Raw genomic sequence first — 26,871 nt, forward strand, 5'->3', positions numbered from 1 at the left:
TGTCATACTTGATTTCTGGTAGGTACACATGTTGTTCTTTATATTGAGAGAGCATCTTGAGAAGCAAATCCCAAAAAGAATTTTTTTCTTGTTGTAAGAATGGTGGAAAGAATTTTGATTTGTAATAGCCAAGAACTCTGGTGGGTTAAAATTAGAGGCTTTTGATTTGACAGTACTTCTGAGATGGTGTCCTTTTAGTTACAAAAATAGAAAAGTGTTGCTCTATTAAAGTGATGAAATGGACATTTTGAGATGCTTACAACAGCAAAGTAAGGTGGAGAATTGGAGCTTAATGCCTGTAACTTCATCTTCTCAACTACTTGGCTTTTGCCCTTTGAGGGCAGGGCCATGTCTCTTTATTTATTTATTTTTTATTTATTTTTTTTGGTCTTTCTGCCTTTTCTAGGTCCACTCCCGTGGCATATGGAGGTTCCCAGGCTAGGGGTCCAATCGGAGCTGTAGCCACCAGCCCACGCTAGAACCACAGCAATGTGGGATCTGAGCTGAGTCTGCGACCTACACCACAGCTCACAGCAACGCCGGATCCTTAACCCACTGAGCAAGGCCAGGGATTGAACCTGCAACCTCATGGTTCTTAGATTCATTAACCACTGTGCCACAACGGGAACTCTGGGCCATGTCTCTTTAAATCTCAGTGCCTAGCACACTGCCAGCTGGTCTGCCATCTCTTTGTAAGTGTTAATGGTGACAGAAAGGAATGGTGCCTAATATGACAGGTGGGTGTCTGAAAATGCTCCTCACTGTTAGAAAGGAGGTAAGAGAGTATTTTGGAGTAATTTTAAACATAGGAAGTAATAGTTCAATGATTTTTAAAGCCAAAATTTGTTTTTCCTCCTGTGTAATTGGAATCAAACCTCTTCTACATTGATCTCAGTTCTAAAAATCAGATTATATACCTTTCTTGGTGAAACGCAATGGAGAGATACTCAACTAAAACAGTCTTTATAGCAAAGTTTTTGAATGGCTGAAGAGAATGTTCAACTTGGTTGCTAGATGGTTAAATAGCCTTGAATTGTCTTGATCGATCTTACTAATTTGTAAAAGTTCAGGGTGAATAACAGGATCTGATGAGTTGGAAGGCAGTCCTTTGAAGAATAACTACTTCTTTGCAGCTGCTTCTGATCTTTTAAGTTTTGGTCAGCGATGTCATTTAGAGGTTTGAACCCCTGAATCAGAGGTTGAGATGGATGGCCTTTCTTAAAGACCTTCCTTATTTTGAAAGTATATGGAGGTTACCATAGAGTACCACCCAATCAGCACTCTCAGAAATTTTCCGTTGTGATTGATTGTTCTTTCATTCTTTGTGTTGTTTGTTTGTTTGTTTGTTTTTTGCTTTTTAGGGTGACATACTCAGCATATGGATGTTCCCAGCCTAGAGGTCAAATCAGAGATGCAGCTGCTGGCCTACAACACAGCTCATGGCAAGGCCGAATCCTTAACCCAAAGAGTGGGGCCAGGGATTAAACATGAATCTTCATGGATACTAGTTGTGTTCTTAACCCACTGAGCCACAACGGGAACTCCTGTTCTTTCATTCTTGGGATCTTCGACTAGACTACAATTTCCATAAAGGAAGAGCACATGCTTATCTTGTTTATGGTTATATTCCTAGTGCCCAGCACTGAACAGGTGCATAATAGATGCTTAAATATTTGTTCAATTGAATTGAACATGGTTTTGTGCATCATATTGCTCCTGTCCTTCTTAGAGAACAGAAACTTAAGCTGGGTGAGTAATTGACCCTTTATCTTTATTGTGATGGCCAACTTATTTATTTTCTCTAAAAGAGAAGAAAATAGTCAAATAGTGTGGCGAAGTTTTTGAGTTAGTGGTGAGACTTCTGAATTATATGCAATTTAATTGTCCAATTTTTGTGGTACTAGAGTAATTGCAAGATGTTTATAAGACACTGTATTACCATGTAACATTAGAGAGAGCCGTAAGAGAGTTGAATCTTTAGATCTTGCTGTTTTTGTTGATTTCTGCTTGATTGAGAAAATTAAAACTTAATTTTCTTGTAATAATGAGTCCTACATTTCAATCAGAACTTCATCATTAGAGTTGGTTAAGTAAATCAAACATTTCTCTTATTCTTAAGGGGTTGAGAGTCTGGAGAGAAACTTTGACAATTATGCAATACTCATATAGAACTGTAGTAAGTTATATTTAATATAACTGATCATAAATGAAGTTTAATAAGCTCTAATTGCTTGACTAATTCACAAGCTCATTGCTTTTCCAGAGTTGATTTTAATGAAAATAAATGGTCACTATAATTATTGTTGTAATATGCCCTCACCCTAAGGACTATTACTAGATTTGCACAATAAAAACTTACTAAAATGACTTTAATCAGTGCTTTTAATTCAGGGGTGTGACTCTAATAAACATTGGTCATTTTTGTTTTGTTTTAACTGCATAGTAACTATAGTTGTAAACAGGAGTAAAATCTGTAACATCTGTTGCAAGTTCTGTGTGAGAGAGATGTGTACACCTATATAAATCACATTCAGATAAAATTTGAGAGCTTTTCCCGGTAGAACATCATTATAAATGAGAATGTATCTTAATAAAACCATTTTAAAATATGTTTTAGGAGTTCCTGTCATGGCGTGGCAGAAACGAATCCGACTAGGAACCATGAGGTTGTGGGTTTGATCCCTGGCCTCGCTCAGTGGGTGAAGGATCCAGTGTTGCTGTGAGCTGTGGTGTAGGTTGCAGACACGGCTCGGATTTGGCATTGCTGTGGCTCTGGTGTAGGTCAGCAGCAACAGCTCAGATTAGACCCCTAGCCTGGGAACCTCCGTATGCCATGGGTGCGGCCCGAAAAAAAGACCAAAAAATATATATATATATAAATAAATGTTTTAAACGTCACTTCACAGAAGAATGACTGTGCTTTAAAAAAAAATTTTTTTTTTTTGGTCTTTTTGTCTTTTTGTTGTTGTTGTTGCTATTACTTGGGCTGCTCCCGAGGCATATGGAGGTTCCCAGGCTAGGGGTTGAATCGGAGCTGTAGCCACCGGCCTACGCCAGAGCCACAGCAACGCGGGATCCGAGCCGCGTCTGCAACCTACACCACAGCTCACGGCAACGCCGGATCGTTAACCCACTGAGCAAGGGCAGGGACTAAACCCGCAACCTCATGGTTCCTAGTCGGATTCGTTAACCACTGCGCCACGACGGGAACTCCTAAAAAAATTTTTTTTAATAGTTATTTCCCCAATACAATTTTTTTTTCTACTGTACAGCATGGTGACCCAGCTACACATGCATGCACACATTCTGTTTTCGCACATTATCATGCTCCATCATAAGTGACTAGACATAGTTCCCAGTGCTACACAGCAGGATCTCATTGCTAATCCATTCCAAAGGCAATAGTTTGTATCTGTTAACCCCAAACTCCCCAACCACCCACTCCCTCCCCCTCCCGCTTGGCAATCACAAGTCTATTCTGCAAGTCCATGATTTTCTCTTTTGTGGAAAGGTTCATTTGTGCCTTATATTAGATTGCAGTTATAAGTGATATCATATGGTATTTGTTTTTCTCTTTCTGACTTACTTCACTCAGGATGAGAGTCTCTAGTTCCATCCATGTTGCTGCAAATGGCATTATTTTATTCTTTTTATGGCTGAGTAGTATTCCATTGTGTATATATACCACAATTTCCTAATCCGATAATCTGTTGATGGACATTTCGGTTGTTTCCATGTCTTGGCTATTGTGAATAGAGCTGCAGTGAGCATGCGGGTGCATGTGCCTTTTTCAAGGAAACTTTTGTCCGGATATATGCCCAAGAGTGGGATGGCTGGGTCATATGGTAGTTCTATGCATAGATTTCTAAGGTACCTCCTTACTGTTCTCCATAGTGGTTCTACCAGCTTACATTCCCACCAGCGGTGCAGGAGGGTTCCCTTTTCTCCACACCCCTTCCAGCACTTGTTATTCGTGGACTTGCTAATGATGGCCATTCTGACTGGTGTGAGGTGGTATCTTGTGGTAGTTTTGATTGACATTTCTCTAATAATCAGGGATGTTGAGCGTGTTTTCATGTGCTTGTTGGCCATCTGTATGTCTTCCTTGGAGCAATGTCTATTCAGGTCTTTTGCCCATTTTTCCATTGGGTTGTTGACTTTTTTGCCGTTGAGTTGTATCAGTTGCTTGTATATTCTAGAGATGAAGCCCTTGTCCGTTGCATCATTTGAAACTATGTTCTCCCATTCTGTCAGTTGTCTTTTTGTTTTCTTGTTGGCTTCCTTTGCTGTGCAAAAGCTTTTCAGTTCGATGAGGTCCCATGGGTTTATTTTTGCTCTTATTTCTGTTGCTTTGGGAGACTGACCTGAGAAAATATTTGTAAGGTAGATGTCAGAGAATGTTCTGCCTATGTTCTCTTCCAGGAGTTTGATGGTGTCTTGTCTTATGTTTAAGTCTTTCAGCCATTTTGAGTTTATTTTTGTGCGTGGTGTGAGGGTGTGTTCTAGTTTCGTTGCTTTGCATGCAGCTGTCCAGGTTTCCCAGCAATGCTTGCTGAAAAGACTGTCTTTTTCCCATTTTATGTTCTTGCCTCCTTTGTCCAAGATTACTGGACCATAGGTGTCTGGGTTTATGCCTGGGTTCTCTATTCTGTTCCATTGGTCGGTCTGTCTGTTTTGGTACCAGTCCCACACTGTCTTGATGACTGTGGCTTTGTAATACTGCCTGAAGTCTGGGAGAGTTCTGCCTCCTGCTTGGTTTTTGTTCCCTCAGAATTGCTTTGGCAGTTCTGGTTCTTTTGTGGTTCCACATAAATGTTTGGATTGTTTGTTCTAGTTCTGTGAAAAATGTCATGGGTAGTTTGATAGGGATTGCATTGAATCTATAGATTGCTTTGGGGAGTATGGCCATTTTTGCAATATTAATTTTTCTGACCCAGGAGCCTGGAATATCTTTCCATTTCTTTACATCTTCTTTAACTTCCTTGATTAATGTTTTATAGTTCTTGGCATATAAGTCCTTTACCTCCTTGGTCAGGTGTATTCCCAGGTGTTTGATTTTTTTCGGGGATACAATTTTAAAAGGTATTGTGTTTTTGTATTCCTTTTCTAATATTTCATTGTTAGTATACAGAAATGCGACTGATTTCTGAATGTTAATCTCATATCCTGCTACTTTGCTGAACTGGTTGATCAGTTCGAGTAGTTTTTGGGTTGAGTCCTTAGGGTTTTCTATGTATAGTGTCATATCGTCTGTATGCAGTGAGTTTTACCTCTTCTCTTCCTATTTGGATGCTTTTTATTTCTTTTGTTTGTCTGATTGCTGTGGCTAGGACTTCCAGTACTATGTTGAGTAACAGTGGTGAGAGTGGACATCCTTGTCTTGTTCCAGATTTTAGTGGGAAGGCTTTCAGCTTTTCTCCATTAAGTATTGTATTTGCTGTGGGTTTGTCATAAATGGCTTTGATTATGTTAAGGAATGTTCCTTCTGTACCCACTTTGGTTACGAGCTTTTATCATGAAGGGATGTTGGACTTTGTCAAATGCTTTTTCTGCATCTATTGAGATGATCATGTGGTTTTTGCCTTTTCTTTTGTGACTGTGGTGTATGACGTTGATAGATTTGTGTATGTCGAACCATCCTTGTGCACCTGGGATGAATCCCACCTGGTTGTGGTGTACGGTCTCTTTGATGTGTTGTTGTATTCGGATGGCTAAAATTTTGTTGAGAATCTTTGCGTCTGTATTCCTCAAAGATATTGGCCGATAGTTTTCTTTTTTGGTGGTATCTTTGTCTGGTTTTGGACGTAGGGTGATGGTGGCATCATAGAATGCCTTTGGGAGTGTTCCTTCTTCTTCAACCTTTTGAAAAAGCTTAAGGAGGATGGGTATAAGTTCCCCTTTGTATGTTTGGTAGAATTCACCTGCGAAGCCGTCTGGTCCTGGACTTTTATTAATTAGTAGGGAGTGTTTTTATGCCATCTTCAATTTCATTTCTAGTGAACGGTCTGTTCAGTTGATCTATTTCTTCTTGATTCAGTTTTGGCAGGCTGTAGGTCTCCAGAAAGTTGTCCATTTCTTCTAGGTTGTCAAATTTGCTGGCATACAATTGTTCATAGTGTTCTTGTATGGTTTTTTTTTTTGTATTTCTGTAGTATCCGTTGCAACTTCTCCTTTTTCATTTCTGATTTTGTTTGTTTGGGTTTTTTCTCTCCTCTTCTTGGTGAGTCTAGTCAGAGGTTTGTCAGTTTTGTTTACCTTTTCAAAGAACCAGCTCTTGGTTTGATTGATTTCTCCGGTTGTTTTTTTAGTCTCTATTTTATTGATTTCCTCTTTGATCTTTATGATATCCTTCCTTCTGCTGACTTTACGTTTTTCTTGTTCTTCTTTTTCTAATTCATTTAGGTGGTGGGTTAAGTTGTTGATTTGAGATTTTTCTTCTTTTTTGAGGAAGGCCTGCATGGCTAAGAACTTCCCTCTGAGCACTGCTTTTGCTATGTCCTATAGATTTTGAGTGGTTGTGTCTTCATTATCATTTGTCTCGAGGTATTTTTAAATTTCCTTCTTGATTTCCTCATTGACCCATTTGTTTCTTAGTAGCATGTTGTTTAGTCTCCATGTAGTAAGTTTTTTCTTCTTTCTTTCCCTGTGGTTGATTCCTAGTTTTATGCCATTGTGGTCAGAGAAGATACTTGAAATACTTCCTATATTCTTAAATGTGTTGAGGTTAGCCTTGTGCCCCAGTATGTGATCAATTCTTGAGAATGTTCCATGTGCACTTGAGAAGATGGTGTATTCTGATTTTTTTTTGGATGTAATGTCCTGAAAATGTCAATGAAGTCTAACTTTTCTATTGTTTCCTTTGGGATCTCTGTTAGCTTTGCTGATTTTCTGTCTAGAGGATCTGTCCATTGATGTGAGTGGGGTGTTAAAGTCTCCTACTGTGATTGTATTCCCATCAATTTCTCCTTTTATGTCTATTAGTATTTGTTGTGTGTATCTGGGTGCTCATATATTAGGGGCATATATATTGACGATTGTAATATCCTCTTCTTGAATGGATCCTTTAACCATAAAATAGTGTCCTCCTTTGTCTGTCTTTCTTTTTTTTTTTTTTTTTTTTTTTTTTTTGCTATTTCTTGGGCTGCTTCCGCGGCATGTGGAGGTTCCCAGGCTAGGGGTCTAATCAGAGCTGTAGCCGCTGGCCTATGCCAGAGCCACAGCAATTCAGGATCTGAGCTGCGTCTGCGACCTACACCACAGCTCACGGCAACGCTGGATCCTTAACCCACTGAGCAAGGGCAGGGACCGAACCCGCAACCTCATCGTTCCTAGTCGGATTCGATGGGAACTCCTCCTTTGTCTTTCTTAATGGCCTTCGGGTTTAAAATCTGTTTTGTCTGATATGAGTATCGCTGCTCCTGCTTTCCTCTCTTGTCCATTGGCATGAAGTATCTTTTCCCACCCCCTCACTTTCAATCTGTATGTGTCTTTTGCTCTAAGGTGAGTTTCTTGTGAACAGCAGATTGAAGGTTTTTTCTTTTTTATCTGGTCTGCCACTCTGTGTCTTTTGATTGGAGCATTCAGTCCATTGACATTTAAGGTGATTATTGATAGATATTTATTTACTGCCATTTTAAGCCTTGTTTTCCAGGTGACTCTATGTTTCTCTTTTCTTCTTTTCTTTTTTGGGTTGGATGGTTTCCATTTATTTTATGCTTGAGGACTTTTCCATTTTTGTGAATGTAATGTTTGGCGTTGATTTGTGGTTGCCCTGTTTTTTAAGTATGTTAACACCTTCCTATATCTGCTTACTTTAGCCTGATAATCGTATAGGCTCAAACACATCATTAAGATAAACAAACAAACAAAAAATCTATTTTTTCTTACTTCCCTTACCCACATTGCATGATTTTGATGTCTTTTTTTTTTTTTTAATTAACATCTTCATGTTTGGATCTGTATGCTGGCTTATTGAAGTGATTGCTTTCCAATTGTGGTTTCCTCATCCGAATTCTCTCTCTCTCTCTCTCTCTCTCTCTTTTTTTTTAAATTTATAGAACCCCTTTTAGTATTTCTTTTAGAATGGGTTTAGTATTGATGTATTCTTGTAGCTTTTGTTCGTTGGAGAAATTCTTTATTTTCCCTTCTAATTTAGATGATATTCTTGCTGGGTAGAGTATTCTAGGTTGCACACTTTTTCCTTTCAGCACTTTAAATATATCTTGCCACTCCCTTCTGGCCTGTAGTGTTTCTGTAGAGAAATCCGCTGATAGCCTCATGGGGGCTCCCTTATAATTAATGCTTTGCTTTTCTCTTGCTGCCTCTAGAATCCTCTCTTTAACTTTTGTCATTTTTGTTATAATATATCTTGGTGTGGGCCTGTTTGGGTTCAACTTGTTTGGGGTCCTCTGTACTTCCTGTATCTTTGTATCAGTATCCTTTTAGATTTGGAAAGTTTTCAGCCATAATTTCTTCAAATGTATTTTCAATGTCCTTTTCTTTTTCTTCTCCTTCTGGAATTCCTATTCTGTGTCGATTAGCCCACTTTATATTATTGCATAGGTCTCTTATGTTGTCTTCATGTTTTTTCATTTGGTTTTTTGTGTCATCTTGTTTGGGTGATTTCCATCATTCTGTCGTCAACATCACTGATTCGTTCCTCTGCAGTATTCATTCTTCTCTTTATTGCCTTTAGCTCAGTTTGTATCTCTGCAAATGAATTTTCTAGTTTATCTTGGCTCCTCCTTATATTTTCTAGCTCCTTCCTGAGGCAATCTGCATTACTGTTCATATCCTCTCTTTAATTCCTTCAGTATTTCACTTTCTCCCTTTTGAACTCAAGGTCTGTCAGACTGCAGAGGCCTCTTTCATTGATGATTGCTTTAGGTGAATTCTCCTGTTGCTTTAAGTGGGAATGGTTTCTGTGCTTCTTCATCCTGCTAGTGTTTTTCTTTTTTTGTGAGTTCGGGGAAGCCAAACTGTAGTCTTTGAAGGCTACTTCTATGCAAGCATACCCCTTTGTATTTTTGAGGGGGTTACTATTTGTTTTTGTTGTGGTAGTTTGAATATTTGCTGTCTCTTTTTTCAGTGTGAGCAGGCTGTTGTTCCTAGGATGCTCAGTGTGTTTTCAGGGAGAAAGAGGCAATGGTTAGGGTCAGCAATAAGTGCCTGGTCGTTGGGCTCTCAATAGCAGCAAGGACCTGCCGAAAGGTGGCACAGGCTACTCCTACTTACAGGGCTCTCTGGAGCCTGAGTCTCAGTGCCCCGCCCCTCTGTGAACGTCTCATTTTGTGGAGACCGTGCTAGTGGTTCAGATGATATGTGTGGATCTCACTCTGCTGTTCAGTCCAGCTGCTGCGTTTTTCTCAGCAACTTTCAGATCCCATGCTCTCACTCTTTTTTGCTGTTCTCAGTCCAGCTGCTGCGACTTTGTGGCCCCGGCAACTCAGCTCATCTTTCATTAGTTAGGTGGCTTCCCAGGAGGTGGGTCCCTTTTCTCCTTCACGGCTCCCTCTTGGGAATGCTAGTCGGTCCTGATTCCTTTTCTCTTTTTTTCTTTTGTTCTACCCAGTTCTGTCAAGAGTTTCTTGCTCTTTTTGGAGGTTTAAGTTTTCTGCCAGCATTCAGTTGATGTTCTGTGTGAGTTGTTTTACATGTAGATATACTTTTTTTTGATGTGTTTGTGGGAGAAGCTGTGCATGACCTCTTACTCCTCCACCATCTTGCCCAATCCCGGACTGTGATTTAATCTTATCAAAGAAATAGCTGTTTGAACTTTTTTCCTGTTGGTAGTGTTTTTGTTATTGTTATTCTTTTCTGATTAATGTACAAATACAGTTGTGTGGCAGAAATAATTTATTTCCTATTGCAGATAATTTAGATGATGTAATTTATAATTACTTTCAATGTTGTTTTTAATGTGCAGTGGCAAAAAATTGCCCCGTCTTATTTGGTTTTATTTTTTTATTTTTATGGGCTGCTCTTGTGGCATATGGAAGTTCCCAGGCTAGGGGTCAGTCGGAGCTGCAGTGCCTCATCCGAGCCTCATCCTCGACCTATGCCGCAACTTGCAGCAAAACCGGATTCTTAACCCATTGAGGTAGGCCAGGGGTTAAACCTGGATCCTCATGGAGAATGTGTTGGGCCCTTAACCCCCGGAACCAAAATGAAGACTCCAAATTGCTCCTTCTTAAACTCAAACTCTTCAACTGTCCTTAAAGGTTTTCCTTTTTGGTAGACTCCATTTGTCTCTCTCTCTCTCTCTCTCTTTTTTTTTTTTCCTGAACAGTTATAAAGAAAAGTTCTCAGCAATATTATCAAGAAGATATTTATGAAAGCAGGTTTTTACATGAGGGAAATCTATGAAAAAATACCCACATTTGTCAAATGTGTGTAGTTATACAGGATGTACACACTGTAGTTGAATAAAACTTATAAATCAAGAGCTCAAAGTGTTTTTCTTGATGGTTCTCTCAGAAGTAATTTGCATAATTTTTTATATGAATATAATTTCCTATTTGTGTTAAGGTGCTCTATCATTCTTGAAGATGCTTTTTAGGAAATACATTTTTTTTTGTCTTTTGTCTTTTTGGGGCCACACCCACAGCATATGGAGGTTCTCAAGCTAGGGGTTGAATGGGAGCTACAGCTGCCAGCCTTTGCCACAGCCATAGCAACGCAGGATCCGAGCCATGTCTGTGACCTACACCACAGCTCATGGCAATGCTGTGATCCTTAACCCACTGAGTGATGCCAGGGATCTAACCCACATCCTCATGGATACTATTTGGGTTCGTTAACCACTGAGCCATGACAGGATCTCCAGGAAGGAAACTCTCTAGGAAGACACTAATGAAAGCACATTTTTCCTTTATTTATTTATTATTTATTTATTTATTTTGCCTTTTTCTAGGTCCGCAACCACAGCATATGGAAGTTCCCAGGCTGGGGGTTGAATCGAAGCTGTAGCCACCGGCGTATACCACAGCCAGAGCAGCACAGGGTCCGAGCCACGTCTGCGACTGTACACCACAGCTCATGGCAATGTGGGATCCTTAACCCACTGAGCAAAGCCGGGGATTGAACCCACAATCTTGTCGTTCCTAGTTGGATTCGTTAACCACTGAGCCATGATGGGAACTCCAATTCTGCTTTTTTTTTTTTTGATAGGGTTCCATGTTTGGTTTATTAATTACCAAACTTTGAACTCAAGGGAAGCTGTAGAAGTAGAAGTTTTCCTAGCTGGATGGGCATTCCAGTAGATGGAACAGTGGGTTCACAAATAGGACATAATGAGCCATACATTGGAACAAAGGATTTCTGTTGTTCCATAGCATATTGATCATTAGAGAAGAAGTAGAAGGTGGCTTAGGGTGAAGAATACAAGGCTTGGGATGCCTTTTTTTTTTTTTTTTTGATTTTTAGGGCTGTACTCGTGGCATACAGAAGTTCCCAGGCTAGGGGGTCAAATCGGAGCTGTAGCTGCCAGCCTACATCACAACCACAGCAACTTGGGATCTGAGCTCACCATAGCTCATGGCCATGCCAGATCCTTAATCCACAGAGCAAGGCCAGGGATCGCACTCACATCCTCATGGATACCAGCTGGGTTCGTTAACCCCTGAGTCACCACAGGAACTCTGGGATGCCATCTTAAGGACATTAGTCTTTATTCTGTAGGTCATCAGGAGCCACTGAATGTGAATGGGCATGTGATAGTTTTTGTTGGATTCTGTGTGCCAAGCACTGCTCCAGGCATTAGGGATACATCTCTGAACCAAACAGATGAAAATATCTATTCTTAATGTTGTCTGGTGGCTCAGTGATTTAAGGATCTGACTTTGTCACTTGCTGTGGCTTGATTCACTGCTGTAGTTTGGGTTTCCTCCCTGGCCTGTGAACTTTTACATACTGTGGCCATGGCTGAAAACAAAAATCTCTATTATCTTGGAGCTCACATTTTTAGTATGTTAGAATTTGTCAAGTCCTATTGAAAAGAGGGAAAATAGAGCATGGTAAAGCAGCTCAGGAGTGGGTGGAGAAGGTGGGTGTTTCTATTTAAATAGGATGAATAGAGGAGGCCTTACTGAGCACAAACTTGAAAGGTGGAGGAGTGATGGAGGAAGCCTTGTGGTTAGTGAACATTCCAGGCAGAGACAAGAGCCAGTGCATGTGGCTTATTGCCTTATTGGGGAACAGTGAGCTGGTTGGTATGAATGGAGCTGGGTGAATGAAGGGGCTATAGTAGGAGGTGAGATCAGAGGGATATGGAGAGTGTGAAGCCACGTAGGGTCTTGTAGGCCATTGTAAGGATTTTGACATTTAGTGATAATAGAGTGCCATTGAAAAGTTTCGAGGAGTTCCCATCGTGGCGCAGTGGTTAACGAATCCGACTAGGAACCATGAGGTTGCGGGTTCGGTCCCTGCCCTTGCTCAGTGGGTTAACGATCCGGCGTTGCCGTGAGCTGTGGTGTAGGTCGCAGACGTGGCTCGGACCCTGTGCTGCTCTGGCTGTGGTATACGCCGGTGGCTACAGCTCCGATTCAACCCCTAGCCTGGGAACCTCCATATGCCGCGGGAGCGGCCCAAGAAATAGCATCAACAACAACAACAACAACAAAAGACAAAAAGACAAAAAAAAAAAAAGAAAAAAAAAGAAAAGTTTCGAGCAGAGAAGTGACATAATCTAACTTCCTTTTTTTTTAAAAACTTCAGTTTTAACAGTGTCATTTTCTCGGTGTGTTCAGAATGAACTCTAGCAGGGTAAAGGTGGAAGAGGGGGGAGATAGGTGGTTATGACAGAAATGTAGGTAAGAGGTGATGTGATGGTGGCTTGAACTAGATCTTTGCTTTAAGAAAATAACTTTGGCCATGGGGAGAGAATGATAGTAGAGCTAATTATTAGTGATTAGAATCTAAACTGGGATTTTTTTGTGGGAATGAAGAAGAAACTGCAGAAAGATCGCCATGGAACTTGACACCTGCTTGGCTGTAGGGCATGAAGGACAGGAGGAGACCAAGGTGACAAGGAAGTCTTGGAACTGAATGGGTGGAATGCAGTTGTTACCATTAACATAAATGTTAACCTCTTTTTTTTTTTTTTTTTTTTTAGGGCCATACTTGCAGCATATGGAAGTTCCCAGGCTAGGGGTTGAATCACAGCTGTAGCTGCTGGCCTACGCCACAGCCACACTGGATCTAAGCTTTGTCTGCAGCCTAAACCACAGCTCATGACAACACCAAATCCTTAGCCCACTGAGGGAGGCCAGGGAACCCACATACTCATGGATCCTACTCGGGTTTGTTTCCACTGAGCCATGATGGGAACTCCTACCCTCCTTTTTGAAAGTCTGTCCTGACCATCTGCAACAACGCTTTGTGCTCATGTAGTGTTTCCATTGGGTTATTAATTGTATACTCACTTTTTCCTACCATGGTATTCCTCCTATTTGCACCTAGAAAGCTGAGAAAACAATGAGGTCCTGCTGTAGAGAACAGGGAACTATGTCCAATCACTTGTGATGGAACAGGATGAAAGATAATATGAGAAAGAGATTGTATGTATAGGTATATGGATGGATGACTGGGTCACTTTGCTATACAGCAGAAATTGACAGAACAATGGCAATCAACTAGAATAAAGCTGGGAGAAGAGCTCTGATTCTTAACAATTGTGGCAGTTTTAATGTATAATTAGGTAAAATTTAAGAATTATGGAAGACTAAAGAATCTAAATTTTATATAATTGACACATGAAGAATAACTAGCCACTTGAAGAACATTAGTGTATATTGGTCAAAGTGAGTTCAGTAGATGACATTTATGACATGTTAGGAAGGACTTTGGTTGCCAGGGGAGTTCTCCTTGCAATGATGCTTGACCCCCTGGTAATGATGGCATAAGGCAGTTACTCAAAGGGAAATGAAACCAATGGGGCTTGGGAGTATTTGCAAATTTGTGATTATCAGGGACTGTTTGAATACAGCAATTCAACCCTAATATCCTACGGCTTGATTATACTAACTGAATAGACCATGTATTGATGAGGTTAGTATCTAGTGACAATCAGATCTATGGTCCTTGAGTGGATCCTTAGCTTCTTTAAGTTTCAATTTCATCATTTATAAATTGAGATTTTTGACTAGATTATCTCAAATTTCATCCAACTTTAATAGTGTCTAACTCCTTACCGTGGGATTTAATATGGACACACACACACAAAGACTAGGTTAATTTTAAAAAATAGCATGGGATGGGTGAAGAGAAGAAAACTCTCATCTCTTCCCATAAGACAAGGTGGAAATATTGCTAGCAATTTTTTTTTGTTTTTGTCCCCCATGATTAAACTGTCAGCATATATTCAATTGAGATACAGATTTAAAGCATTCCAGACATATATGTAGCTTAACTTAGAGAATTTGACTAAATCAAATCTTATTTTCCCTGAAATTACATTCTCACCTTGGAGATATATGTGTTTCTAGTCTTGAGTTTATAACCCCAAAGGATGGGAAGAAAAGAAAAGCAGGGTTTGCTTGAAGAAGTATATAACCTGTTTGATAATAAAACAGGTGGACAGGTACATATCTGGATGGCAGCAGGGTAGTTGAGTCACTTTTAAGACTTTGACATTTATCACTCTGATTTTACATTACAGGAAATCATGGAGCTTGTCATTGTGCATAGACAGTTTTCTGTACCCCACTGGGAAAATTAAAGAGAAAATAGTAGGTAGAGATAGTACTAGGGTAAATTGATCTCTCTTAAAATGGCTTCAGTTTGGATATAAATAATTCCCCTTCTTTTCTTTTCTCTAGGCAGTAAAGATTGATTGGGGTTTATGTCAGCAGGATGTGAGGAAGACATAGTGCAAAGATGTAAAAGTGTAGATACCTGAGGGAATCAGTGGATTAAAAGTAGAAAAAGAACTCTACTATAGTAGTATATTTCTCCAGCTGATTGAGGGGAGGATGATCTTTAACAGCATTTGGTTGGTGGTGTTTGAAGACATCTTTATGAGATCTTGAAACCAAATAATTCTCACTTAAAACTCTTAACAGAATTCTCCCCACCAGTGAGGTGACTGTTTTTCTTAGAAAAAGGGATGTGAACATACATGATGCACACCATTCAGCTTCTGTTGTAGGAAATAAATGCACAAGATGTGGCAGAAGGGTTTGTTGCAGTTCCTAACAAGTGATTTAGACAATCTGCATTCTTTCCTAATAACATCTCTTAACTATCACTTCAATACATTTTAATGTATTTATAATAAGTGCGTTCATGATGATTGTATGTTATTGTAAGATCTTGAAGTATCTTCTGAATTTGGAATATTACTACATTATTAGCTGTTACTGTGCTTGCTTTAGTATTGCTTTATTTAGTATGGCTGTACTCTAATTCTTCAAATAGTGCTGCCTGTATATGCTGTATGGTAGTTTTTATTAACCACTGTATTTTATTAACTAGAATATACCATTTTCCAAGGATTTGGAGCATTAGAAGTAGAAAACCACACGTCAAAAATAAAAAGTATGGGAATTTGTGAGAAATAAGTATATTTGAACAGAATCAATAAGTTCCATTTTAGCCATAATATTTAGAAAGGGGTTCTTTAAATATCAGATGCAACTGAATTCTAGACTGAGCTGTTTCATTATATTTCATTACTATTAAATGTGACTTATGTATTCATTTTAAAATTGCATATCTTAAAAATATGATTATTCATGGTAACACTTCAAAAAAATCTTGACAGGACTTGTGACTTTGCTACATCTTTCCTTGTGTTCGAGCACTGTGGTCATGAAGTTCGATCCAAACCTGACTTTGGAACCTTGGGAGTCATCTTAAAAACAAATAGATAGACATCCTCTCCTCCAAACCTTCATTTTTAATCCTGAAAAATTGTTTTTTCTTTTGTAAAGAATGTATGTTTTTATTATATTTAAACTTATTAATTTTTGACTAGTTGTAGTTGAGAAAATAATAAAATGAGAATCATTCATTTGTTTTCTTATTTAAGTTAATGAATTTCTCTTATCTGACAGGTTTTTTTTTTCTTTTGGTTTTAATAGAACATTCAAATAAAAACTTTGGCAGATGATGTGGTAAGGTGGACTTAGTAGCATGTTATTACATTACTTATGCATGTTACCTTTTTATTGAAGTGGGTGGACATTAAAGCATTGATATATGTAAGATATAAAATATCTAGATGTCTATGTAGTACAGTAGATGGAAGAATTGTCAGAGTGACTTCTTTTTTGAATACTAATATAAACAGTTTTATGAGATCTCAACAAAATTTTGATATTACCATCCTGATATATACCTTAACCAATTAAAAAAATGTATGTAAATCTAACTCTGGAAAACAAATTTTTTCCTTTCTCAGTAGCCATATTAATTGAGTCAAATATGTTAAACAATATTGAGTGAAGGAAATTAAGACAGAAAAGAAGTTAAGTTCATTATGTTAGATATATACTATTAAATTTAAAATCCTCAAATATTTTTGAGCTTGAATCTTTTATAGAAAAACTTATTAAAAGTTATGGGCTTAAAATTTAAATGTGCCCTTTTATAGCTAAACTTGTAAAAATTGGTATTTTAAGCAGTGTCATTTTTTTCTTTCTTTCTACAAATTCCTTTCTACAAATAGTGTAGAATCTTGTTCGTGATTTAAGGAAGTGAAAATATATGGCTTAACTTTATTTTCTTATCAAGATGTAGCTGAAAACAAAAGTCAATTTTCTAGATCTAAGTGAAGGGCACAGTGAAAGATCAAATATATATGTAAATAATGCTACTCAGTAAAAAAGCCAGCACTGCAAAAGTAAATATTAAGTGATATGAAGGGAAAAGAACAGAGATATGTTGATTTAATGGTCGATTGCATATTTAAATGCTTTTATGTCCACCTTATCTTTCAGTGAAATTTGACTCTTGGTATGTACTCAGCTTATTTGGGGTTGCTCAACATTTTTAATTGAGTTGGAGATATACTAAATACCTAATCCAATTTAATTTTCCTCGAGGAAATTCAAATTCAAAAGAAAATTTGAAAATACGGAAGGTGATTCGAAGAAATGAATCTTTTATGCCAGCAATGGGATAGGAACCAGGGACTCGTGAATTTAGCAAGTCACTTTTTCTGTGAAGTGAGAGAGTTGATCTGGATGATTTTTCAAGTTTCTTTCCAGCTCTAAAATATTATGATTTATATAATCTCTTTGTAAGTAATCAGGTACTAAAATAATTTTTGTAATCCTAAATAAGCTGCTTAAAACTGCTCATGTTTCTTTCAAAGTACACCTTTTAGAAAAAAAGTGTTCTTTGAATCAAAAAGTATGTTCTTTAAGTGGGAGGGCAACAGAAATCTATATTAATTGTGGTAAGAACTTCTGTGATGCTTTTTGTATTGTTGAAGTGACTTATAAGGACTGGGTAACATGGCAGTCATGAGGCAGTGTCCTCCTATCTAACATATCTGCTTGTTTAATGTGAGCTGACAGTATGCATGTGCTTCCTAACAGAAACCAGAATAAAACTGAGTTGTATTCAGTTTTATGGTCATTACTAATTTCTGATATCCAATGTTCTGTGGTTTAAAACAGAAGGGCCTGTTTACATGCAACTGGGGTTGTTAACTCACTTTATGTGAAATTGCAAGCTAATTATTAGAGATTGTACATGAAATTAATGGTGCCAAGTCAATATCCATAATATAGCAGGTTCTTCATAATAGTATTTGTAGGAGTAAGATATTTCTGTTTGTTATGTTTCCAGGAAATGGAAAAGGTAATATTTTAAATTTTGTTCAGCTTCCTTGTTGTTCCCACATTTTAGGGAAGTAAAAGGTAGGGGAAATAATAGTAACAACACAACAATAGTAATAGCAGCTAAGTACACTAAACATAATACTTACTTAAATCTCATGGTAACTTTCTTGCTTTCTCTTCTTCCTCTCTCCCTCCCTCCCTCCCTTCCTTCCCTCTTTCCTTCCTTCCTCCCACCCTCCCTTCTTTTCTTCCTTCCTTCCACATACAATAACTTGTTTTCCCTATTTTAGAGATGAGGAAACAGTCATAGAGAGACCCAAATTCTTTGCACAGGCTAACTGACATAGTAAATTGCAGATTCAAATCCAGGGTTCATGCCAGTAAATTGCAGATTCAAATCCAGGGTTCATGCCCTTAGCCATTATATTCTACCACTACCCTGACAGAGTATTCATAGATACTTGTCACAATTATTTTGGCACTTTGAAGAAGAGAAACATTAGTATAATTTTCCCCTTAGAGCTGGATATTTAATTTTCTTGCTTTTTTCCCCTCATAGTTCAAAAGTTACCACCAAAGACACATCATCTCTCAAACCACTACAGAACTTTGAGGCTGGATTTTTCTCACCTACTTACTATGCAAAATAGATATGACAAGGCACCAAGTTTTACTTTTGAGGAATACTTTTCATTCCTTCCCCAAGGCTCCCTAGGCTGAAGAGCTATTTCAGGATTTCAAAATAGTACAATCTCTAACTGGAGCTTGCAGCTTAAAATAACATTTTATCAAAAGACAATACTGACATATATTATACTAAGTGCCATCTTGATGTTTCAGTTCTTCATGTCTGTGATTCTTGATCTCTTCCTTAGGCCTTCTTTTTTTTGTTTACAGCGTGACCGAATTACAAGTTTTAGAAAATCTACTGTCAAAAAAGAAAAACCTCTTATCCAACATCCTATTGATTCTCAAGTTGCCATGAGTGAGTTTCCAGCGGCTCAGCCATTATATGATGAACGATCTTTAAATTTGTCTGAAAAAGAAGTATTGGATCTCTTTGAAAAAATGATGGTAAGTTAGACCCCCTAATTTTGTTGTAATTTTAAAATGCAGGTGCCCAGAATAGCACTGGATTTCAAGCAGCAGTGTTTGTATGGAATGTGTTTACATCACATAAAGGAGAGACCAGAAACTTGTGGATACACCAGAACTGCCAGAACTGTTTTTGGAAGTATCTTTTTTTTTTTTTTTTGAGCTAAGACATATCTATCTCTTCCACCATGAGCTCCTAAAAGCAGGGGCTGTGTTATTTTTATTCTCTAGTGTTCAGTAATTTCTGGCACACCGAATCAATATTTTTTTTCTTTTTATGCCTGCACCTCTAGCATATGGAAGTTTGAGTCCTAGCCATAGTTGTGACCTATGTTTCAGCTGTGGCAATGCCAGATCCTTTGGCCCACTGCACCAGGCTGGGGATTGAACCCTCACGTCCACAGTGAACTGAGCCGCTGCATCGGGTTCTTAACCCCTGTGCCACAGTGGGAGCTCCTGAATTTTTTTGTGGGTGTGTGTTTGCAAAGTTGTAAAGTTTTTTTTTTTTTTTTTACTGTATGTAACATAGGCAAAATTATTTAAGTCAATAAACTTTTAAGGATTCTCTTTCTTCTGCCTTCTCTGAGTTATTTCAGTGTTTGAGTCATTATCTTCAAGGTAGCCCTTTCAAAAAGAATTTTTGCTCAAACCATATGTCATGTCAGTCCACAGTTGTTTTAGTTGGGCTTCTTTGCTCTCAAATGAAATATGGACACACTTTAAAATTCCCCACCTGTAATCTTTGGGATCCTATAAACTCAAGCCGTTCACTTTAGGTAGGACCATGTTTGGGGTCAGAAGAGATGGATCTGCCTGGTTCTGAATTTTGGACACACTTTAAACCTGCATTAAGTTCAAATCATATTCAGTACTAAGCTACCATCCTAGAACAGTACAGATCCTTGGGATGTGCCAATACTTAAGATAAAAAAAAAAAGTTTGTGGAGTTCCTGTTGTGGCTTAGTGGTTAATGCATCTGACTAGGAACCATGAGGTTGCGGGTTCAATCCCTGGCCTCGCTTAGCGGGTTAAGGATCTGGTGTTTCCGTGAGCTGTGGTGTAGGTTGCAGACACGGCTTGGATCAAGCGTTGCCAAAGCTGTGGTGTAGGCATTGCTGTGGCTCTGGTGTAGGCTGGCGGCTACAACTCCGATTAGACCTCTAGCCTGGGAACCTCCATATGCTGCGGGTGCAGCCCTAGAAAAGACCCCCCCCCAAAAAAAAAGTTTGACTGTTAGGTTTTCATAGTTTATTTAGCAGCTCTGTCTTATAGTTCTTCCCCACAGATCTAACATCTAGTTCTATGAGTAAAGGGAACCACATGGTTACTCTATGAGAAGTTTCCAATGACTAAATCAATTTTTAACTACCTTATTGTGTTCCTGTTTCTGTGAAGCAAAACAGGCCTAAGTCTACTTTTATAAAAACAGTACAAGGTATCTTGTTAAGTATATGAAATACACTTGGGAGGACAGAGTGTAAAAAACAAAAACAAAACAAAAAACAAAAAAACACTAGACGAGACCAAGGAATTAATTCTTCCAAATTCTATTATCAACAGTCTGCAACCTATATTTTCTAGCATGCTTCTTATATTTTATAGCTTGTGGCTTAGATTATTTCTTATATTAATATAATATTTTGATTATTAAGCAGTTTATGATAAGAGAGGGGAGAATGAGGCATTAGTCCATGCTGCATTGGTTTACTTGACCAGAGAGGAAGTAGAGATCCTGATTGATGATTCATTCATTTAGTTTTTCCTCCCCCACTAATATAATAAATTTTAATCCATTTTCTAGTGTAGATTATTTTTTAATTTTTAACTTTTTTTTTTTTTTTTTAGGGCTGCTCCTGTGGCATATGGGAGTTTCAAGGTAGGGGTTGAATCAGAGCTGTAGCCTATACCACAGCCACAGCAGCGCAGGATCTGAGCTGTGACCTACACCCCACAGCTCATGGCAATGATGGATCCTTAACCCAATGATCGAGGCCAGGGCTTGAATCTTTGTCCTCATGGTTAGTAGTCAGGTTCATTACCACTGAGCCATGACAGGAACTCCATAATTTTTTAATTATACTTGATTTACTGTGTTCTGTCAACTTCTACTGTACAGCAAAGTGATCCAGTTATATATACATTTTTTTCCATAGTATTTTCCATCATGTTGCATCACAAGTGATTAGTATAGTTCCCTGTGCTATGCAGAAGGACCTCATTGCTTATCCACTCCAAGTGAAATAGTTTACATCTACTAACCCCAGACTCCCATCCATCCCACTCCTTCCCCCTCCCCCTTGGGAACCACAAGTATGTTCTCCATGTCCATGGTTTTCTTTTCTGTGGAAAGGTTCATTCGTGCCATGTATTAGATTCCAGATATGAGTGATACATGGTATTTGTCTTTCTCTTTCTGACTTACTTCACTTAGTATGAGAATATCTAGTTCTAACTCTGTCATGCTTATCATGGTCTTTCTTTTTTTTTTTTTTTTGGTGAATGTCTATTTTGAGTTAAGATCCACAGGAGTTTCAAAGGTCTCTTTACCTATACCAAAATAAAAGCCTAAGAATACTGAAAATCTAGACCCTTCTACCCATTATGGACCATGTTGTTACCATCCCTGCCCCACCCCCACTATTTGTTGAAAGTTGTTGAGTGAATACAAATTGCCTCTATCTTTTCTTTTTCCTTTAATATTCCTTTTGTCTAGCCAGAGCTGGCATCTAGCTTCTCCCTTGACACAAGTGCTGACATTCCCACTCTCTTCAGTCCTTCATCCTAGTCCTATGGTACATCCTTTTTTCCCATTGCTTCTTCTATGTAATATTCTTTGAACCATTCTTTCAACACTCCTTTCCCTTGTAAACTCTATTATTTGCTGACCAACCTTGATATTGATAGCATCTGAATATCCTTTTGACCTTTCCATTGCTATTCCTTTTGGTGATTTCAACTATTACGTTAACAACCCTGTCATTGCATTTTTGCCCTTAGTTCCTTGGTTTCCTGTACTCTGACCTTTGCATCTATGTATTTAGCTAATTACAAGCATGACTACACCTTGGACTGTGTCATTCTTTGGAATAATTCCACCTCTGAGATCTTGAGCTCTGAAATTCTTCTCGGAAGCCAAACCACCTATATTACCTTTACCAGGCCCTTAATTTTACAGAGCATGTTTGTGTAGTGGCTAAGAGCTTGGACTTTGGAGTCATTTAGACTTGGGTTTAAGTTCTGGCTCTGCCATTAATTACATCACCCAGTGAAGGTAAAGTATCCTCTCTAATCTTTATTTTCTTGTAACTGTAGCAAAGGTATAAGAGGGTCTACCTCATATAATTCTTTTTAGGATTAAAGGAGATGATATTCCTAATATAGTGGCATAAAGGTTTCTGTAAAATAATTTTATAAATGTTCATTGCATCTCTTTCTTTTATCAAATAAAACTCTCTTCTTTCTTCACTGCCAGTATTTCCTTACCACCTGAGATTGCCCTTCAATTTGCCACTTCAAATCCCATTGGTTTTGCTTTTGCAATGACTCTTACATCTGTTTCCTCAGTCGTGCTTTAGCTACTCTTGCCCTACTTTAGACAATATCTCTCTCCAGTTTTTTCTTGTGGGCTATGAAAATAGCCTCCTAACCTGTCTTCCTCCTGTCTTCCAGGTTTGCCTATTTTAATCTAGTGTGACTTTTTTTTTTCTTTTTTTAATTTTATGGCTACACCATGGCATATTGAAGGTCCTGGGCTAAGGACTGAATCTGAGCCACAGCTTCGATCTACGGCACAGCTGCAGCAGTTCTGGATCCTTTAACCCACTGTGCTGGGCTGGGGATCAAATCCATGCCTCCACAGTGACCCAGGCCACTGCAATAGGATTCTTAACCCACTGTGCCACAGCAGGAATTCCAAGGGTGATTCTGATAATGTTTCTGAAACAGATTCCTTTTCCAAGCCCCAAGTAGGCCCTTCTGTTTTTAGATAGTTGTTGTATTTTTATTTGGGCCATGTCATGTAGCGGCTTGATATGGGATCTCAGTTCGCAGACCGTGGATTGAACCTGGGCCGCAACTGTGAAAGCACCAAGCCCTAAACATTAGACCACCAGAGAACGCCCCAGACAGTCATTTTATATGTCCCTACTCTGTTCCCTCCACTATGCTTCCAGAAGACTATTTAACACTTTCCTTTGTTTTTCATTCCTCTGAACTCTTCCCTATCTTTATGCTCTGATGATCACCTTGCTGCTTAATTTATTGAGTAAGTTGAAGCAATCAGAGAACTTCCACAGACTCCCACCACCACATCTACCTAAGTTTGAGTGGCTGCAGTCACATAGTTTGTCTCGCTACCTGTCACCACAGATGAAATTTTCATTTTCCAATCCTTCCATTTGTGTGTAAGGTTCCATTCTTTTCACTTTCTCAAGGACAGTGCTCCCATCATTTTCTCTTCTCTCTTCTGCCATTCCCAGCAGCATATAGACATGCTTGTCTTACTTTACTTTTTCATGACCATATCTCCCTTGCCAGCTACCTCTCCCTATTTTTACCTTTCTTTGCTGCAAAACACCTCTAAATAATTTTTTTTATATTCGCTGCTTCTGACTTCTCTGGTTTTATACTTTCTCTCCTAAACTCACTCTAGCCTAGGCTTCCATCCCACCATTCCATCAAAATGGCTGTCAGTGTTACCAAAGACCTTCATGCTTCTGAGTCACATGTTCATTTCTCAGTTCTCAACTGACCCATCAGCAGCATTTGATGCACTTGGTCATTGTCTCCAATTTGAAATCCACCCCACCACCGCAACACTGATTTGGTTTTCCTCCTGTCTCTTTGGATGCTGCTTTTCAGTCTTCTTCGCTGTCTTTGCTGATTCCTTTTTATGTCTTAAATTTTTAAATGTTGGAGAGGCCCAGGGATCAGTCTTTGGACGTTTTCTCTTCTCTACACTATCTTTTTTGGTGATTGCAACCAGGGCTATGGCTTTAAGTTCCATTCGTTTGCTTACAATTCTTAAGTTTATCTCCAGCTTAGTCCTCGTGTCTGAACTCTAGACTCTCATAATCAGACTTCATAATCGACATCTCTTCTTGGATGGTGAATGGACTTCTCAAAAGTAACATGTCCCAAACTGAACTACTGCTACTTCTGGTGTCTTCTCCTGCTCAGTTGATGGTTTATCCATCTGTCCAGTTACTCAAGCCAAAATCTTTGGAATTGTCCTTGACTGCTCTCTTCCTCACTTTCACATTCAATTCATTAGGAAACCCTTGAGCTCTTCCTTCACAATAAGGTACTTAAAACAGCTGACCATTTCTTAGTGCCTTCACTGGTCCCACAGTAGTTGAAGTCTCATATAGTATGACTAACACAGTTCATCACTGATGTCTCTGCTTCCACCATGACCCTTACAGTATATTCTTAACATAGAAACATCACGCTTTTAAAACCTGAACAATGTCATGTCACTTGGCTTCTCAAATCTCTACCATCGGCCCCCATTTCCCTCAGAGTACAAAAGCCAGTGTTTTTGTAAGAGCCTTTAAGGCCCCATATGATCTGACCCCCCACTTTATCTCTTTGATATCTTCTACTACTATCCTCTTTGTTTTCTTACTCTGCTTCAGTCACACACATGCCTTTTACATGATTATAGCCCTAAGCAAAACTGAATCCTGGCAGCTTTGAACTTTTTATGTACAGCATTTACAATGTTTTTAAACCTTTTACAACATTTCTGTTTTGTGGTTTGAATATATATATTTTTTTGTCCATACCCGCAACATGAAGAGGTTCCTGAAGCAAGGATCAAACCCAAGCCACAGCAGTAACAACAGCGAATCCTTAATCCACTGCACCACCAGGGAACTGCTAAATATTTATTATAATGTTTCATCAGAAAATTAGCACTTTCCTCTTTCAGTGTGTTATGTTTTTACAAAGATTTGCTTGTGGATTCATAAATGTGACTTAAAGAAAGGAACAACTTGGTGCCACATTTTTCCTAATGAGAATTTTTCCTTTCATGGGAATGTTGGAAGTGAGTTATGGTTTGCTTAAAGATAACAACAAAAGACCAGTAAAAATCTTTTTAAGGGGTTGTATCTTTTCTTTGAGAGAAGTTTACTAGCACATTTAACTTTATGTATTTTCTTTATTATCTCTGCTTTGAGTGTAATCTGTTTAAGTAAACAAGTTATTTTATGAATTGTCATAGCTTTCATTTACTGTGCACTTATGCTCCCCATGTAACTGAATGATATACATGTATTATTTCAGTTGATGCTTGTGAGAATGCTGCAAAATGGGCAACATAGTTATATCCTGTTTTTCAGACAAGGAAATTAAGGCTTAGAGGCTAAAGAAATTGGTGCTGTAACTTGCCTAAATTAGTAAGGGGCTGAGCTGGAACTTAAATTTAGGTACATAAAAATCTAAAAAATTTGGCATTTTTGGTAACCTCTATCTTTAATAATGTCTCATTAAGCTAAATATCAAATTAATACTTTTTCGTTGCATACATATTTGGTGGAAGTGGAAGGCAACTCTGAGGTACATTGCCTGGTAGGTAAAGCCAGCTTAGGATGGCTTGTTTTCCTATTGATGATGGAAAGTTGTTTTTTGTTGTTTTTTTTTTTTTTTCCATGTTATTGCTTTTTACAGAGCATTAACTGAAAAGAACGAGGCCCACAATTTAGTAATGGAAAACTGTTAACATGCCATTTTCACAGTTGATTGGGAGAAGACATTTAAGTTGTCTGTCTCTCAAACTCAGATTTCCAGATATGAAATTTCCCTTTATTATTTCATTCTTTGTAGGTATCCTCCCTTGTATAGATATTCTAATAGATGTTCTTGTCCTACTTGAAGGCTGTTATGACAATCTTGTCCTCAGATTTTTTAGACTTTGGAGAACTACAAATGTTTGGACCATTGGGCCTAAATACCATATATGTGTTTAAGGATAACATACCTTGAGGCGTGAAACATTTAAAATAATTGCATAAAGTGGCACAACATTATATGTATTATATGATGAAGAAAAGAAGTAAATTACTTAAAATTGCTAATATAAGAGTTCCTGCTGTGGCACAGTGGGTGAAGAATCCAACTGCAGTGGCTTGGGTCACTGCGGAGGCACAGGTTCAATGTCTGACCCAGCATTGCTGCAGCTGTGGCTTAAGTCACAGCTGTGGCTTGGATTCAATCCCTGGCCTGGAAACTTGGTGCCATTAAAAAAAAAAATTGCTAATATAATTTATTATTTGGAATTTCTGGGCGGTGATATTATCTTAGTGAAACTTTTGGTGAAAAGCTTAAATGATGAGAAGGAATATTCATATATAATCCTCTGTTACTCTGATAATTGAAACTCTTTGCCATAACTGCATTTCCACCACCATGTATTGATATATGCAGGGTGCCAGGTCGTGCACCTTTGAGGTTACTGAGAAAAACTGAACTGGTTTTTGTACCTTCAGTATACTGCTTAAGGACTATTAAATATTTAATAGCGATAGCTCATTTTTATCCAAACAATTAATGCAGTTACATCAAGGAGAGAAAAGTGTCTGGTCACTGTCCATTTCCTTTTTGAGTATTATTGTCCTTTGGTAAGTAACTGTTCTTTTCTGTTTTAGGGGGCAGTTGGGTTAGGGGATTTTCATTTTAAGCTTAAAAAATTAAACATATAGGAGTTGCCCTTGTGGCTCAGCAGGAAGGAACCCAACTAGTATCTCATGAGGATACGGGTTTGATTCCTGCCCTCGCTCAGCGGGTTAAGGATCCAGCATTGCTGTGAGCTGTGGTTTAGGTTGCGGATGCGGCTTGGATCCCACATTGCTGTGGCTGTGGCTATGGCCGACAGCTGTAGTTGCAATTTGACCCCTAGCCTGGGAACTCCCATATGCCACGGGTGTGGCCCTAAAAAGCAAACAAACAAATAAAAAAACACACATATAGATGTCTTGGAAGTTCAAGT

The 26,871-nt window shown here is 38.5% G+C and overlaps 1 protein-coding gene across 13 annotated transcripts in view; it reads left to right on the forward strand.

The window, feature by feature from the left end:
* The window catches only part of DIAPH2 (diaphanous related formin 2), a 1,391,236-nt gene that overhangs the window by 47,898 nt on the left and 1,316,467 nt on the right, over nt 1-26,871 (forward strand). For 8 of the 13 annotated variants that reach the window (XR_014834656.1, XR_014834653.1, XR_014834654.1 and 5 more), the window contains exons 2-3: nt 16,080-16,112; nt 18,684-18,860. Coding sequence is in view for 9 of the 13 variants with exons in the window: in XM_021080479.2 (XP_020936138.1) it covers nt 16,080-16,112; nt 18,684-18,860 (210 nt within the window). In the remaining 4 variants the exon portion in view is untranslated. Of the gene's footprint in view, nt 1-16,052; nt 16,113-18,683; nt 18,861-26,871 lie in introns of all 13 variants that reach the window. The other 5 variants (XR_014834655.1, XM_021080481.2, XM_085006644.1 and 2 more) reach the window with 2 other exon arrangements.

This window comes from Sus scrofa, chromosome X, assembly GCF_054392235.1.
Source record: "Sus scrofa isolate SSC_HxYL_T2T_F1_AM1 chromosome X, Sscrofa_HxYL_maternal_Yorkshire_Landrace_v2.0, whole genome shotgun sequence".
NCBI lineage: Eukaryota > Metazoa > Chordata > Mammalia > Artiodactyla > Suidae > Sus > Sus scrofa.